Here is an 18,605-nt window from a genome sequence, read left to right as displayed (position 1 = left end):
GTGAAAAACAATTTCACCAATGCCCATTGATTACTTTCGATAGCAGTCTTTGGTGAGTGACGCAAATAAAATAACTACTGCAAACACTACGTAAACCACCCCTGCTTAAAAGTATGAACATAGTTCAACAGTGTACTAAACAAATTGTTGTTTGTAATTATTCAGCTGTGATTGGTAATGTGCTGGCCTGCATTTACAGAATGTTCTGGAACATAAGAGTTTTCAGACAAACATTGTTTGTTACTTCCATAACTTCAGTCAGTGCACATGTAGACCTGGGTGTAGTAGTTATGTTCCCGGACTAGAAATCCAGAGAATATGAGTCTGAATCCTAACGTGGTTGACACTCGAATTGATTTTTGATTAAGAAAATATGGAAATAACAAATTCAGTATCAATTGACAATGAACCCAACTGGTTCATTAACCTCCTTTAAGGAAGAAACAGACTGTGCTTACTCAATCTGGTCTATACGTGACCACTATCGCACTATTGTGGTTGACTCTAAATTTTCTCTGAAGTGATTTTATAAGTTAGTTACCATCGCCTTCTCATGGTAAGTAAGTATGGGTAATTATTGCTAACCTTGCCAGCTGCACCTACATCCCAGTGGTGAATTATTCAGAATCATGCATATGTTAATACCACAACAATTACTATTATCATTATAGTTTGTGAATATACAGTGTACAATTTTGCAAGAGGTTGGCAAACACTCAGCAGATTAGACAGTATCTGTCAGGAGAAACAGTGTTAATGTTTCAGATCTGTGGTGACCCTTCGTCAGAAGGGTCTGTACTGACATGTTGAGTGTTTCCAGCATTTTCTGTCTCAAGTTCACATTTCCAACACCTACAGTATTTTGCCTTTGCTAAAATGATTGGGTGTTACTGTTTGGAACCAATTCTGGACGCAACTGAATAAATTCAGCAATCCTCCATTCCCGACAAAGTGCCTTGCTTGACAGGAACACAGATCTGAGAATTGGTTCTGCAGTGTGGTAGCCCCCTCTCTTTCAATTCAGTGTTGATATCTGTGGAAAGATCTGAAATCACCCTAAGAGTAAAGGTGTATTCACTTTTTTGCTGCTAAATCATGTTGTAATTTTTACATCAAGTCACAATTACATCATTCTGATGATAATCTTGTGATTAAGGATCCTGCACTCCTTCACTGACTCTAAATATATGTGCATCCACATGCCCAAGATATACACAATATTGACAAAGAATCAGGAATCTTTGCAGTGAATTTGGTTTATAGTTAAAGTATAATTGCATAAGTAGGGGAGGCAATGGCCTAGTGGTATTATTACTGGACTGTTAATCCAAAGACGCTGGTACTATTCTGGGGATCCGGGTTTGAATCTGCCATGGCAAATGGTAGAATTTGAAATTGTATTAAAAACATCTGGAATTAAGAGTCTAACGATGACAATGAATCCACTGCTGATTGTCAGGATAAGCCCACCTAGTTCACTAATGTTCTTTAGGGAAGGAAACTGCTGTCCTTACCTGATCTGGTCTACATGTGAGTCCAGACCCACAGCAATGTGGTTGACTCTTAACTGCCCTCTGGGTAATTAAGAGTGGGCAACAAATGCTGGCCTAGCCAGCGACACCCTTATCCCATGAATGAATGAAAAATAGGTATTGAGATAAGACTATAGGTTGGTGCTTACAGAGTTATACACTTGAACTTATGACACTAAATACATCAGAATTAAATGTAAACAAATGGAATGCATACCTGGTAATAAATAGATAATATTGGGATAGGGTGCAAATATCAGCTATTTGCTGAATCTTATTCTGTTGCAGGATAAATGTTATATTAGTATTAGACTAAGCAATTAAGCTCCTGTATTAATGACAAAATCAATAAAGCACAATGACAAACAACTTAACAAAAGTTGTGCAGCATTCTTCTAAGGTGTTGATTTGGCACTCTGTAAAACATTGTGTACACTGAATGCAATGTGAATCTGAAATTGCCAGACAGAAATCGAGTGAGAATACCAACAGCTTGGCAGAAGTGGGTTTCCTGCAAAGTATTGGGAAAGACCAGCTTTAATGTGGTATTGATGATTCACCGTGGCTGCATACAGTGTAAACAATCCAGACGTGCCGGCGAGTTTCATAACCTAGCCACACTTGGTAAAGAAATTTCATTTATTTCTCTACTGATCTATTCATAAGAAAAATCCCATCATGCCAGCAGACATGTTCAGACACTCAGCCTAAGATAGTATCATCCCTATGATCTGCATAATCATTTCTGCAAATGAAGATTGATGTTTATTTGTAATAGGTTCAATTCGCTAGAATGGATGTGTGACATTCTCCAGTTCTTGGGAGAAAATATTGTGCTGCATTTTTAAAATGGGAAACCACTGATATTTAAACAGCAACTCTTAATTCTAGATGCTCCCATAAAAGGAAACAACCTTTCCACATTTACCTTGTCTAGACGCTTCAGAATTTTGATTTGAAATAGCTCTACGGAGGCCGGTATCCCACCACCAAGTTACCACTGAGCAAGTTGACACCGATCCAGCTCCTGTAGAGCCAGATCTTACAGTGAACAGGATGTCTGACACTCCTGTTCTTATCTATCAGCCAGGGCTCCCTGATTGGACCAGAATAACAGACCCAATCAGGGAACTCATATTCTATGTGTCCACCTGGCTGACCTCATTACAATTGCTACATATTGTTTCGATCAAGTTACCTCACGTTCTTCCAAACTCCAGCAGATATAAGCTTAGCCTATCCAAATCCTTCCTCATTAGACAACCCACTCATTCCATGTATTAGTCTGGTAAAGTTTCTCAGAACTGCTTCCAGTGCATTTATATCTTTCTTTAAATAAGGGGACCAATATTGTGCACAGTACTCCAGATATGGTCTCAGCAGTGCCCTGTACAATTGAAGCATAACCTCATTACTTTAACACCTAACATGGCAACAATCTATTGGCTTTCCTAATCATTTGCTGATCTGTATACTTTGTGACTTGCGTACTAGGATACTCAGATCCCTCTGCATCTCAGAGCTCTGCAATCTCACCAATTTGACAATGTGCTTCTTTTTGATTCTTCCTAACAAAATGCCATCTCATATTTTCCCACATTATACTCCATTTGCCAGACCTTTGCCAAGCATGATACACTTACTAGAAGAAAGTGGATGGAGGGAATCAGAAAAGAAAATGCTTCACACCAAAAGATGGGGCTGCAGTGCATGACAAAGAACCTAATGTCATAGTACTTGCTCTTCAAATACAAGCTCCTATGCAAACCTCAGGGACTTTGCTGCATTATGTACTGTTGCATGTTGCATTATTAATGTACTAAAGCAGAATCCATATTACAGACCTTATTAAATTGTGCCATGAAAGAAAGCAATTTGAACGCCATCAAATCAACTAATTTTGTTCATTTGAAAGAAAACTGAGGACTCGCCGATGAAAATAAACCTGTCAAGTTCAACATGTGCAGATTAAGAAATGTGAACATCCAGGTACTATCCAGATATAATCAGTTTTGTCCTGTTCTGATGTCAACATATGGCCTCTGGAATGCATCACTATCATAATTTGAGATTCTACTTAATTTATTTGAACAACTCAGCAACTTGAAGAAGATTTCATCTGTGTTTTGAAAGTCTGGAGATTGAACAGATGTTACAGACTGCAAATATGTTAACACTTGAAGTCACTTGCTGTTACTTAGAGATATTTGATGTGGACACGAAGCACATGTAAGATCACCTGTTAATCACCGTGAAAACCATGAGCAAAGGAACATTTGACAAAACATTGGCAGAAAGCCATGAGTCAGCTGGAGGAAAAGAAAGGATTTGTGAGGGGTGACAGTGTTAAAAGAGACTGTTTCTTGTGACAAAATAAGTTTTATCATGTTCTTATGAAGGAAACAAAGAGATTGAAGACCCCTTCTGGAGAATAATGTTCAGTTTGGGGCACTGAACCCAAAGATAATTAGCCTTGGAACTACTTGTAGACTTGCTTCACTGCAGACATATGCTTCTGATGGTAACACATTATGATGTGTAGTGATAATGTCAAAATCACATGATTAAGTAGAGAAAACTGGAGGGGAGCAAAATCTCTAACCAAGTGTGAAGAGAACATGTATGGATCAAATTGTAACTAAAGACTTCTTGCAGAAAGAACCAATGAGTCCAGAAACTTTACTTTAAAAGACTTTAAGATCCCAAATACACAACATAGAAATTACATTATGAAGACACTGCATAAATTAGGTGTGCATTCCTCCGAATCTAGAATGTTGAAGGGTGATTTAATTGGCAGTCTTAAAATGATAAAGAAATTCATTAAAGTTTATAAAAAAATAAATCTCAAGGCCTCACAAGCTATTTACTTTATTAGCTTCTCAAACAGACAGCTCAGTACTTCTGTCCGAAAATCTTTTTAAACCCCTTGAAACAGGACAAAATAGACCTCTTAGAGCCACAGTATTGTCACCAGGTCACAAATCACTTTGCCTTTACTGCCTGCTGAATCTGCATGCTTGCTTTCAGCGACTGGTGTGTGAGGACACCCGATTCTCGATGAACATTCCCTTCTCTCAATTTACAGCCATTCAACCAAGTTGCTACCAAAGTGAAAACCTTGCATTTACCCATCAACATGTATATGCTCACATCGCTCAGCCTGTCCAATACACAGAGCAATGTCTTTGCATCATCCTCACAGCTCACCCAGTTTTGCATCACCTGCAAATTTTGAGATATAACTTTATTTCCCTCATCTAAATCATTAATAAATATTGTGAATAGCTGGGGTCTCAGTACTGATCCTTGTGGTACCCCACTAGTCACTGCCAGCCATTCAGAAAAAGGCCCATTTATTCCTACTTTTGTTTCCTGTCCACTAACCAATTTTCTACTCATCTCAATATATTATCCCCAAGCGCATGCACATCAAGCCAGGTGTCTTTCTGGGATCTGATTTACCAGCTTTGCCAACAGATGGGATCATACCTTTCACTATCAAGTAACAGTACAAATACAGGTTGTACCTTCCTGTTCTAGCAACTTCAGTTTGACATGTAATGCAGAGGTGAACCCTGCAGTACCACTTTTTCTGTAGTTGCCCTGACAGGCAACTAGATAAAATAGATTATCTGAACTAGCTGCGTTCCATTTCATTTTAGGTTGTACAGCACTTTTTTGTTGAACTCCAGTGCTGACCCTGACATGTCAACACCTGTGATCCAACAAATTCCATGTTCTGGCCAAGGCCTTGCCCCAAGGCTCGTGGATTATGAAGGTATAATCTGTACCTTGTTTTGGTCATTTGGAAATTTACATTTGTGTATTAGTAATGATTGGGAAGTCTCTGGGTGCTGTGGGAAACTCGAGCTTTTGAAAGGTCTGAGTAAAATCAGTAATTTGAAGTTTGACCCACCATCACTACAGTTATTAAACATGATAATGTCATTGGATGCATCATAATTGCCCATTTTGAGCTGGACTGAAAGGACCCTCCTGTAATTTTCAAGTCAACTTTGTATGGGGTGGTATGGTGGCTCAGTGGTTAGCACTGCTGCCTCACAAAGCCAGGGACCAGGGTTTGATTCCACCTTGGGAGACTGTGTAGAGTTTGCATATTCTCCCTGTGTCCGGGTGCTCCAGTTTCCTCCCACAGTCCAAAGATTTGTAGGTTAGGTGGATTAGCTATGAGAAATGCAGGGGTGGGATGGTCTTTGGAGGGTCAGTGTGAACTCAATGGACCAAATGGCCTGAACACTGTAGGGATTCTACAGAAGTAAGTACTTGCTTGGTTGTCAGTCCCAAAAAAAGCAGGGCATAACCTTTAAAATGGAATGCAGGCCATTTTCAAGGTTACATCAGAAAGCAGCTTTTAAAAAAACAAAGAGCAGCAGGGTCTAGATCTCCCACTTCCAAAAAGCTATGGATGCTGCAAACTTCAAGTGAAACTTTCCACAGCAAAAGCAACTGATTTTGTGTTTTACTAGGGAAGCAAGAGACGTGGGGCAATATTTGGTAATTTGAGGTGCTCTGATTGAATAGCAGAATAAATTGAAGGCCTGAATGGCACACTATGTTCTTATAGACAAATCTTCCTCTCAGGTAGATCATATACAAGTAACATGAAAATAGTTATTTTCTCCAAACTTGCCTTTGTTTCAAGAGGTTATGTTTTATCAGGGTTGTGTGTTTGGGGATAGGAGGAGGGGTGGGTGCGTGGTTAGGTGCGGCATGTTTGTTTTTTAAAAGCACAGTAGCCACTTAAAGATATTTCTAATCAACCTGATCAGAGATGTTATTCCCACACTTTTGGAGTAGGCAGGGTTTGAACCTAGATCACCAAGCTCAGAAGTAGAGACACTACCACTGTACCACAGGAGCCATATAATAGCCACTTAAATAACAATTGTGAAATCCTTTACAAATAGAGAATTCACACAAATTCACATCCTGCTTCCCTCATCAGTTGCTGTCAATAAAAGAATAGCCAAAATATAATCATTTGTTTGCAGGAGGAACAAAGGGCTGATTAAATTAATTTAATTTAATTTGCTTAAGCGATATAAAAACAGTTAGGGAAACTCTAAAGTGTGACAAGACTCAGCTTGTTTTGCTAGAGGCCAGGGCAGGACGGTTGATGTCATCTGCTCACATACCTGTACAACAGGTCGGGTTATATAGTCGGCAATTAAGGTACTGCATTTTTCGGAAGGCTGCTTCTAAACTTCAACCAACACGCAAAGAACAAAGACCCTGCAGCTCTGTTTCCACTTGGTGCTCATTACAAGTTGGGTTCAAGATTGAATTGCAGTTTCCCATCAAAGGACATTCATGAAGAAATTGTACACCTTCAGAAAATTAGACAATTGAATTGTGCACTGTAATGGAGGTAGTTTTAAGCTGATCATTATAATGAGCCCTAAGTTAACAGAAATATCACAATGTTGTCAGATAGTTACCACAAAAGGGGTCAAAAACAGTGCCATTGGCTGTTCCAAAGCTCAATTCTATTGATAGATTTTGTTAAAACTCGATGTTATTCTTATATGAACTATCCTCTGAATGACCTAGAAAGCCACTCAACTATATCAAACCACAAGAAAGTCAACCAAAATTAAAAGTGACCAAACCTGACATGACCAATGCACCAGGAACAGTGTCAGCCCTGACACTTTTCACAATAAACAACTGCACCTCCCAGTCGCGAACCATTTCAACTCCCCCTCCCATTCCTCAGATGACATGTCCATCCTGGGCCTCCTGCAGTGCCACAACGATGCCACCAGAAAGTTGCAGGAACAGCACCTCATATCTCGCTTGGGAACTGTGCAGCCCAATGGTATCAATGTGGACTTCACAAGCTTCAAAATCTCCCCTCTCCCTACCGCATCCCAAAACCAGCCCAGCTTGTCCCCGCCTCCCTAACCTGTCCTTTCTCCCACCTATCCCCTCCTCCCACCTCAAGCCCCAACCCTATCTCCTACCTACCAGCCTCATCCCGCCCCGTTGACCTGTCCGCCCTCCCTGGACTGACCTATCCCCTCCGTAACTCCCCACCTACACTCACCTTTACTGGCTCCACCCCCGCCTCTTTGACCTGTCTGTCTCCTCTCCACCTATCTTCTCCTTTATCCATCTTCCATCCGCCTCCCCCTCTCTCCCTATTTATTTCAGAATTTCCTTCCCCTCCCCCATTTCTGAAGAAGGGCCTAGACCCGAAACGTCAGCTTTCCTGCTCCTCTGATGCTGCTTGGCCTGCCGTGTTCATCCAGCTCTAAACCGTGTTATCACAGTGTTAGCACTGTTGTCCAGTGATCTCACTAAATTCCTCATCCTATTATCTGCGATCTGTTGCAAAATTTGGAGCCCTCAATATTGACCTCAAATCCCACAGAACCTAATCGGCATTGGGTCAAATGCTGGCAAGGAAACTTGTGAATTGGCACCTCCCCATGTTGAACACTGGTTGGGAGATGCAGCAAGAACAGCAAGGACGCAGAGTGTATAATGGATGGGGAACTCCAAATGTTCAACCGTGCTCAGTTGCACCACAATTGACACAGCAGCCCAAGTCACTAATGATTACAGAGCATTAACTATCATAAGAACATAAGAACTAGGAGCAGGATTAGGCCGTCTGGCCCTTCGAGCCTGCTCCGCCATTCAATAAGATCATGGCTGATCTTTTCGTGGACTCGGATCCACTTACCCGTGTTCTCACCGTATCCCTTAATTCCATTATTGTTCAAAAAAAATCTACCTTTTCTTTAAAAACGTTTACTGAAGTAGCGTCAACTACTTCACTGGGCAAGGAATTCCATAGATTAACAACCCTCTGGGTGAAGAAATTCCTTCTCAATTCAGTCCTAAATCTGCTCCCTCTAATCTTGAGGATATGCCCTCTTGTCCTAGTCATTCATGACTCTCAGATATTGAAGCAATCTGAGTTCACAATGCAGCAAATACTGGCCAATCTTCTGGCCGTTTAAAATTCACAGATCGCAAATGTTTTTTCTCCTCATTATTATTTCATGGGATGTGGCATTTGTTGCCCATACCTAGTTGATCATTAAGAGTAAACCACATGGCTGAGGGTCCCTGTGGCACAGAGATAATGCCCCCACCTCTAAGCCAGGAGGCCAGTGTTCAAGTCCTAAACATACTCCAAAGGTGTGTAATAACATTTCTGAACAAATTGATTAGAAAACAAGAAAGCCATGTGGCTTGTGCTGCTCTCCATCCAATATGTCTGTGTTCACAATGGAGATGCCAGTCATTACTGTTCAGTTTTATGTCAAATAGATATCCAATTCTCTACATTGTAGCAGAGACTTGTACTACAACAATTGTTCAATTTGAAGTAGTCTTTCAGTGAAATAGAAAACCTCTATGCTCTTCTGGTCTCTTAAATCTTTTATTTACTTCATCATTCCAATGACAGGTATGTCTTCATCTGTCTCTTGGCCTCTCATTCTGAACTCTCCCCAAAAATATTTCCAACTTTAAAACCTACTGAGATGAGGAGAAATTTCTTCAACCTGAGAATGGTGAGCCTGTGGAATTCTCTGCCACAGAAAGCAATTGAGGACAAAATATTAAATGCTTTCAAGAAGGAGATAGATATATTCCTTAGGGCTAAAGGAATCAAAGCAATATGGGGAGAAAACAGGGAGAGGGTACTGAGTTGAATCATCACTCTTGATCACGTTGAATGGCAGAATGAGCTCAAAAGGACCGAATGGCCTACTCCTGTTCCTATTTTCTATGTTTCTATGTTACCTCTACTACCAAGCTATCAATCACCTGTCCTAATAATTCCTTATGGGACTTGCTGTCAAATTTTTCTGATAATTGGTCCTTGAAAGTACATTGGGACATTTTATGTGTAGTAAAGACACTGTATAATCGCAAGGTTGTTTGCACTTTGCACATAATGGAGCACTAACAAGATCTTTGTAAAGACAAGTGATTATATATAAAGGTTCGGTGATTTCTGTTAACAATGCCCTCTCAAATCAATACCAAAATATGAAAACAACATATGACTAAAGTTTACATTTCAGTTTCCAAATCTTGCTTGGAAATTACTAAATTACACACACACTAAGTAGAGAGCAATTTAAAAAAAAATCCAAGATTATTATTTGCCATTTACCACTGTAACTAGGTGTTTATTTGTTGGAGCACTACTGATGGATTATACTTGTCTTAATACTTTAAAATGAGGTTTACTGAACACTCTGCCATTTTTCATTGTGAACTAAGTCAGAAATAAGTGCTGCTCTATACCAGTATTTAAAATAAATTGCACTGTGGCTAAGACACAGCGTAGTTATTCAGGCTGAAATTCTAAGTAGTACAATGAGAAGGCCAGTTTAACTCTTGGAAAAGTTAAACCATAAACCATCAACACCAAAATCTGACCTGTCTCTCAAGAATTACAAATGTCATCATCAACATGTCAGTCAGAGACTGCTTTAAGTTTCTCACAAACTTTAATCAAATCTTGAACTGTGTCAAATCACATAATATAGTGTGAACCAATTTGTATAATTTTTCTGAAACTCAGAAATAATTCTGCAGATTTAACACAGTAAAGAAGATGACTTGCCCTTCTGACTATGATGCCTTCAAAGGACATGTGCATACACATGCACACTGATGCAGGTATACACTGTTGCTGTGTGTGATTGGCTATGCATAAAGAAGTGTGTGTTTTTAGGGCTCTTGTGGTACAATCGTAGTGTCTCTCCTCAGAGCCAGGAGGCCCAGGTTCAAATACCACATGCTCTGGAAGTGAGTATAACATCTTTGAACATGATGATTAGAAAATAGCTACATTGCTATTGCATTTGTCTATCCAAACTCAGCAGATTTTGGCTTTCAATAGATTAGAAAACTGGCAAGATTTGAATAACAATTTTGTTGTCACAACTGAGCCACATTGACAATGATCCATAATGAACAGTATCCTAATCTTGCAAGCCTCTTCCATTCCCATATTTCTTTAATTTCCTTTCATTCAACCATTTATCTGACCTATTCTTCAATACTCACAGGTTTCCTGCTACAATCATTAATTTCAGTCGCGCATTTCACAGTCTCACAGCTTTGTTAGGTGACAAAGTTTCTTGCTGTCTCATTCTAAGAATCACCAGAAATACCCATTTTAAGCTACTGTCAATTACTCTGTAACTGTAAATGTATTCCAAATCACCATGTTTTAATAAAAACTGCCCAAATATCCTCAACCAGAACTAATGTCAGCAATCAAAGCCGGTAATAGATCTGCCATTAACAGTATTCAAAGGATAATGACAAGTTTAGATACTTCAGCCAGAGTTTCTACTTGTTTCATTTATAATGCACATACTTGCTTCTTGTTACACACCCAAAAAATTGAGTTTGCTTGCTGCCATTTTCCTCTGTGGTGACCATGTCTTAAAATTTAGACTGATGATATCTGCATGGAATTCTACAACTCCTTGAGCCAGGCGGTTATTCAAGGTTTTATCTCTGATACTTTCAGATGACCCAGCAATCATAAAGGTGTTTTGACTATTTCTAGTAATGGAATTGTTACACAGTTATATCTGCCCCCATGAACCAACTGGTTACATAGAAACTTGATAGTAATCGTACAGATTAAATGTCAACAACTTGCATTTATCTAGCACTTCACTGGAGCAAGCAATCCACATTATTATCTAACAAAACCTTGACACTAAGTCATAAAAAGAAATATTATGACAGGCAACAAAAAAACTTGATCAAAGAGAGTTATTTAATAGATCACAAAAGAAACAGCTATTTGGCCTAGTTCGTCTATGCCAGAGTTAATACTCCCTATGAATCTCCTCTCCTTCCTATCAACCTCCAGTACATCTTTTTCTCTCATGGACTTATCTAGTTGCCTCTTTGTTTCCCTCAGTCACTTCTGCAGCAGCCAGTTCACCCTATTCAACAAATACATCATTTTTAAGGTCTCAATCGAGGCTTTTCTAAAGTATATCACAGAAATGATCTACACAGTTGTTGAACAAAGCATTGTTTCCTCCACAGCACCAGTCTTTTATCAATATTTTTATGCCATCAAAACAAGAAGTGATCATTGAAATTCATGCAGGAAGAATTTTGTCCTCCATTGTAAACGACTGAAAACTGCTACTGTTTACATTACATTTAAACTGAAATATGAAAATGCTTTCACACTTCAGAAATAGATCAGGCATGGCAACATAAGCTGTGATCAAATGGAGATTTGGTAGTCAATAAGAGTTTGAATACAACCCTTTTAATGAATGCAAGGCATTAATCCAAGTTTGGAATTCAGAGGCGAGTGTAAAGTGATCATGTGGTGTGGGATGTCAGATGAAAGCAACTGTTTAATGATTCACAGAGAGAAATTTCTCATTGAGGGCTGCTGGCTTCCATTCAGATTAGCAGTGGATGCAGGAAAACGAATTTAAGCAAGGAATATCAAGATTTCAAACACTGGTAAAAGATCAGCGTTGATTCAGCACTTGGTGTACTGCCCTTAATATTAATTCTCAGCTCCTTGTACAAGTTAATGGTGAAAGGGGGCAGGGAACACAGTTTTTTTTTTATCTTAAGCACTGTAACAGGCTTTGCTAAATGTTTAAAGGTAATTGACCTTTAGAATAACTTGAAAGTGAGGCTGCAATACAAAAATGCTTCCATTTGTAAAAAAAAAAAAGGCTATGATTAAAGAGTATTGTACATTCTGTCTCAGGCTTCACTTATTTAAAAAAGACACTTGCAGGTGGGATAATGTTCAGGAGCACAGTGCTCCAGTGCGATATCACTGGACAGGGATGGAGTGTTGGCAGCAGCTGCCTGTAACAGAGATGCTGCTGCCAATTTGGTGACTCCAGGGTCTTGGCTCATCAAGGTTTCTTCCTTCTGAGCGGCCACTTTCTCCCTGTGCCCCACCTGAATTGGCAATAGGAGCTGGGAAGGAATGTGAGAAGCAGCCTATCAGATAGCCTTTCCTTTGCATTCTATTACTCAGTTTTTCTTCATAGTTTGCCGCATCAGAGTAAAACTTGTGTAAAGCCTCATGCCAAGGCATTCATCCAGGCAGCTTTTTAGGTGTTTACCACAAACTGACAAATTATCGCAACTTCTTTTTATACTGGTGACTGAGAGCATCATGTAATATCAATGCTGACCTATCTGGCTATACACTTTATCCAACTTACCTTCAGCATCCCCATGTGCATTCCTGAACTCTCACACATCGTCAAGAAATACTTGATGTTAACCTCGTCGTGGATGATGTAGACGGGAACCTTCCTCTTGAAGCTGGCATCCAGTAAATCTTTGAAAATATCGATGTCTGTAAATAAATCCATTACGACAGCGATTACCTGTGAATAGTTAAAATAAAAAAAGCTGCATTTATGCACTGGAGTGCCACAAGGTTGTGGAATCATGTTATTGCTTACATCATGCATCATCTATGCATTCACATTATGGACTGGAGTTCCAGTTGGCAGATAAGCTAGATGTTGGGATGATGTTTCTGCAAGCATGGTTAAAAAAAAAGAACTAGAGGTTGTAAAGATAAGGTAGTCAGTAATAAGCCCAATAGGAAATTTTGAATAAGCCACTGTATACAGGGTGTGATTAGAAATATAAGGCATTAATGCATATGCAATTATAAAGCTGTATAAATACTAGGGATAACTCAAGTGCTCAATTACATGGGGTGGGGTGTGTGTGGGAGATGTGCGGTGGAAGTTTGTGTGGAGCATAATCATCAGCAGAGATTAAGGTGGAGTGAATGACCTGGTTCTGTGCTGTCAATTCCTCTCTAGCACATTGCACTTTATAAGTGATGGCCTCATGGTATTATTGCTAGATAATTAATCCAGAGATCCTGGTAATGTTCTGGGGACCAGGGTTTAAATGGCAGTTGTTGGAATCTGAATTCAGTAAAATCTTGAATTAAAAGATTGTCGAGGGAAAAGAACTTCTGATTCATTAATGTCCTTTGGGGAAGAAAATTGTCACCTTTACTTGATCTGAATTATGTGTGACCCCAGACCCACAGGAATAACTGCCCTCTGGGCAATAAATGTTATAGTCAGTGATACCCACATTCTGTGAGTGAATTAAAAAACTAATTAGATAAAGAAGGAATTTCTATGTTATAGAGCCTTTTTCACAAACTCGGTGTGTCCAAAGTGCTTTACAGCCAATTGAGTCAATTTTTTAAAAAAAATTCATTTTAGTAATGTGGGAAATACAACAGTAAAATGGCACACAGGCTTCCTACAAACAGTGACCAGATTTTCCTGGCAACTTCTGTTTTTGTTTCTGATTTCCAGCATCCGTAGTTCTTTGGGGTTACTTTGTTCATCGTTTTTAAATGATGTTGTTTGAAGGTTAACTATTGCCTGGGACAAAGTGGAAAACTTCCTTGCACCTCTTCAAAAAAGTTGCTATCGGATCTTTTACATTCATCTTTACATTCTACATTACATGGCAAGGAAGTTTAATTTCTCCTTTAAAAGGCAGATCCTCCAATGGTTGAGACCTGTGGAGTTTCTCCAGCATTCTCTGCTTTGTATTCCAGATCTCCAACATCTGCATCATTTTGCTTTGAGGCAAGTTTGAGTACTAACCTCACAAATTGAGGCTTTTTTTCCTTGAAACTGAGGAGGCCTGTTGGACTGCTTTAAAATTAAAATGTTGCACAGGGTAGGTATGGAAGTAATTATTCTACTTGTGAGAAAATGTAAAAGTAGGTTCGGTAAGTACAAAAAAAGTTTACTAACAAATGCAACGGGGAAATAAGCGGACATGTCTTTACTCAGTGATTAGAATGTGCAACTCTCTACCACAGGAAGTTATGGAGGGAAATAACGATGAGATAACTTATTGTGGGATGAGGGAATAGCAACATCTGCTAAAAAGGTGGAGATCAGGTAAGTGGGGTGGGAGGAGACTCGTCTGAAGCAAACCCGCCAGCAATAGAGGACTGATCTGCTGTGACGGTGTTGATTAGAGAAATAGAAGCAGAGACCCCGGGGGCCAGCAAATACCTGTATCCAATCCCCCACCATCTTAATCCTCGCCTACTCAGTCTCGCCATTACTTCACTGTCGTCAATGGGACACTTTTCCCACCTTCACAGCGGAAGTGTATTCCACAATGATGTCATGACTCTAATTTCGCAAATTCAAGCGGAAATCCAACAAAATAAAACTGTTTGAACTCATCCTTTCGGGCTTACCTGAACACAGCTACAGTGAGGGCTTTGAAATCATGTCATAACTGACACCAATTACATTTTAAAAGTAAAAATCAGCCAGGCCGGCAAAAAAGCATGCAATGTACCCTATTTTCAACTTACTTCACGTCTGTCAATGGAAGGATCAAGTTACACAGTCTTAAGGTAGCACATGGGCTGCAATGACGGATTGGAAATGTTGCTTCCATGTTTTGGACAAAGGGATCATTAACTTCTATTTCCCTGATGTTGCAAGCAGTGGTTTGTATGGGTGCTGTTTTAGAATTCTCTTTGCATTCTTCCCCCACCCCCTTTCATTAAGACCCTCTTGAGAAGTAGCCTCACCCACTAAAGTGTTCGTGGTGCTCCATGTACCGATTATCTTTAGGATCATCGTTCCTTTGGGATATTCTGCCAAGTTGGACAGAGGGATTTCCTAACACAGGGTGTTCGCTCCTTTCCAGTTAGTTACCGGATCTTCCTTACAAAAACTGCAAAGATAAGCCCAGCCACGGTCTGAAATTCCCACGGGAATGCCCTCTCACCTTTTGCGCCTGGCTGATCATCCTCCGGATCATTTCCTTGATGTGCATGGAGCCATCCAGAGGGGGCTGTGTGTACACATTGGCCCGGGTCACCCCGCGGTAGGCACCAGAGTCTGGCCAGCCCAGCTCCAAACGGGGCCGGGCTATATCTGAGGTCTCAGGCCAGTAATGCAGAGACAGGGACTTCGCCTGGGATCCCGGGTTCGAGCCCTCTCCCTCATCCTCCTCCGGCTCCTCCCTGTCCAGCTCCTCCGGTAGGAAATCCCGAACCGAATTCAGCATCTGCTCAATATCCACCTCGGACAAGAATTCCCTCAAGTTTTCCCCGGTGAGCAATTTATGAAAAGCCTGTGTGCCGTGAGCCAGCAGTGTCTCCAGCGCCAGTCTCTGAGGCTCGCTGTAATAAAAGTCCGGTTTGGATTCATTGGTCCGAAAGTTGACATTCCCCTCGTCCAGACACTGCAACTGCGAGAGAGCCATTTCCAAAACAAAATAAAACCCCTGAGCCCCAGAAGCAAACTCCGCAGTCTGCCCCGGGAATGTCCGTTCACCACAGCAGGAATTTTGAATGGCATTAGGAAGCAAAAAAAAATTGTCAAGTTCAATGCTCCGCCTAGCATTCCTTCCCTCTGCCTGATCTCAGCACCACGCCTCGATCTCCCCAGGTCTCAGTCTCATCTCTCCGTATTATCTCAGCCACACCTTCACCTGCGGTCAGGGCCACTGGGGCATTTTTGGGTTTTGAAAGCAGGAGGAAGCTGACTCAGTCGGCAAACTTTTTTCACACACACACACAGATTCACTGTTAAATTGTACCTCCTGCAGCATAAGGCCACCCGGCAACAGAGCTGTGCTTCTGGATAATATCACCCCGAGATTTCACTCTCACTTCCCACCAGCTCGTTTAGAATATTCCATCATTGAAAGTCCCTTAAAACCGGTCAAAGGAACGTGTCAGTTTGGACAGAATCATGGAGTACGCGTTATAATAAACCTAATTTAATTCTCAATTCCAACTTGCGACAGAATTAATTCGCTCCAAAAGCATGACCACTCCATACGTGTACGGTGTGTAAGTGTGAAAAATCACTATCAGTCATCATGAAACATCAGAATTTTTGCCCTGGAGTTTTTTTTTTAATCAACATGTCCAAATAATGTGGAGGTGCCAGTGTTGAACTGGGATGTACAAGGCCAGAAGCTGCTCCTAAAGCTTGTGATTTCAAATCAACCTTTTTGGACCATAACCTGGTGTCGTCTGACTTCTGACCAGATATACCATGACACCACTTTGGAGGAGGTGGGATTTGAATGTAGACCTCCTGGCTCAAGAGTATGGACATTACCACTGTACCACAAAAGACCTCCTCCGAATTTTTAGCTTAGGTGTTTTCTAAGCCACCTGTACAGCCATGTCATTACACGCCTCTAGGGCAGATGGGACTCAAACCTGGGCCTCCTAGCTCAGAGATAGGGACATTACCACCAGAAACCCACTCAAATTTTTCGAGATTCTTATAAATTTAATCACAATGCCTGAGGGAATTTAACAACCAATAACATTAACTTTTCTCCGCCAGTAACTGCAAGATGTGGAGATTTAACAGGACAGTAATTGTAGGGGTTCGTGGAGGGAGGGATTACCTATCAAATAGCACTCTTACGTATCTATTCAACAAATGTACCCCAGAAGAGAAAGCGCAGGAATATGGGGAAGGAGTGCAGAGGTAAACATTCCCTCCCCAACAACGCCCTCCCTCGTTCCCTAATTGTGCATGTGCCATCATCAAAAGGACTGCGTCGGTTCAAAAAGGCAGCTCACCACCACCTTCCCTCGGAATGGGCTGGGCTGACCCAGCCAATGATGCCCACATCTGGTGAATGAACTTAAGTCTAATTGGATCATGCTTTCAAGGAGCTTGAATGGGCTGAAAGGATTCTTTCTAAGCAGTGAGAATGTGTTAATTTACTCGATACTTTGCTGCTTTTCAAAGATAAGAAAGGTTCAATTGAGTCAGAGGGTAAATGAAATAATTGAGGGGAATTTCCAGTTCATTATCCTGGGATAGATTTAATGCATCTTATTTAGTTGTCAGGGACAATGAAGGTAAGAATCGATGAATGCATCCCATGTAAAGTTGAGCTGCCAAGGTACCTAGGATAAGACAGGCCAAAAGACGCTTCCCCTCTCTGTAAAAGCACCACAGTCTGTTGGACATAATGAAACGTAAGCAGAAGTTCTGTCAGCATAGAGAAGTGACAGGTTAATGTTAAGATAAAGATTGCTCTGACACTTACTGCTTTTAAATGCAGGCTCCTGTTCTGGGTATTTCCAACACTTCATGCTTTGCAAGTTCTTTGAAATCACATGGATTTTAGTTCTTTAAATATTTTGATAAACAGGACATCTTTGTGGCTTCTTGGACAAGATAACTTTGGCTACAAAAGGAAGTCATTTGGAATATCTTAGTTGAGGGCGTTATAGTAATTGCAACCTTTTCTGAAAAATATCCTAATGAGGATATTTTTATAAAACCACCAATGTACTTATTATAAAAGTAATGGAATTTCCCAAAATGCAGTAACTGGTGGACTTTCAGGTTTTTTCACAAATGAAGCAAAGGGGGATTTTATTTCTTTGGCATGTCAGTTCCAGAGGTTAATAAAATACTATCTTGCAATGAGCCCTTTACTGTAATGCCCGTAATAATTGAAACAAAGTCGATGAACTTGTTGTGCAAATCTGTATGAAGGGGTATGATTTGGTAGCCATTACAGAAATGTGGTTGCAGGGTGGTGATGACTGGGAACTAAATATCCAAGTGTTTCAGGTAATTCGTAGAGATAGGCAGGAAGGTAAGGGAGGTGGAGTCGTGCTCTTAATTAAGGATGAGATCAGGGCGATAGTGAGAGATGATGTAGGATCTACAGAGCAAAATGTTGAATCCATCTGGGTGGAGATTAGGTATAGACAGGGGAAGAAGTCACTGGTGGGAGTAGTCCATAGGCCACCCAGTAATAATTCTACAGTGGCACAGGCGATAAATCAGGAAATATCTGACGCATTTTAGAATGGAACAGCAGTAGTCATGGGGGACTTTAACTTGCACATCGATTGGGCGAATCAAGTCGGTAGAGGTAGTCTTGAAGAGGAGTTCGTAGAACTCATTCATGCTATCTTTCTTGAACAGCATGTTATTGAACCTACAAGGGAACGTGCAATCTTAGATCTGGTCCTGTGTAATGGGATGGGCAAAATTAATGATC

The 18,605-nt window shown here is 40.6% G+C and overlaps 2 protein-coding genes across 4 annotated transcripts in view; one reads left to right on the top strand and one right to left on the bottom strand.

The window, feature by feature from the left end:
• LOC109933938 (protein FAM83G) overlaps positions 1-16,258 on the bottom strand; it is a 30,506-nt gene extending 14,248 nt beyond the window's left edge. The window contains exons 1-2 of one of the 3 annotated variants that reach the window (XM_048609779.1): positions 16,155-16,258; positions 12,758-12,925 (exon numbers count right to left, since the gene is read on the bottom strand). In XM_048609779.1, coding sequence (XP_048465736.1) covers positions 12,758-12,925; positions 16,155-16,166 — 180 coding nt within the window. In that variant the 5' untranslated portion in view covers positions 16,167-16,258. The other 2 variants (XM_020532801.2, XM_048609780.1) reach the window with 2 other exon arrangements.
• The window catches only part of slc5a10 (solute carrier family 5 member 10), a 125,759-nt gene that overhangs the window by 73,815 nt on the left and 33,339 nt on the right, over positions 1-18,605 (top strand). The window lies entirely within an intron of this gene.

This window comes from Rhincodon typus, chromosome 21 (genome assembly GCF_021869965.1).
Source record: "Rhincodon typus isolate 14 chromosome 21, sRhiTyp1.1, whole genome shotgun sequence".
In the NCBI taxonomy this organism is placed as follows: domain Eukaryota; kingdom Metazoa; phylum Chordata; class Chondrichthyes; order Orectolobiformes; family Rhincodontidae; genus Rhincodon; species Rhincodon typus.
The sequence above is the reverse complement of the archived record's forward strand: the minus strand, read 5'-3'. Positions and strand labels throughout refer to the sequence as shown.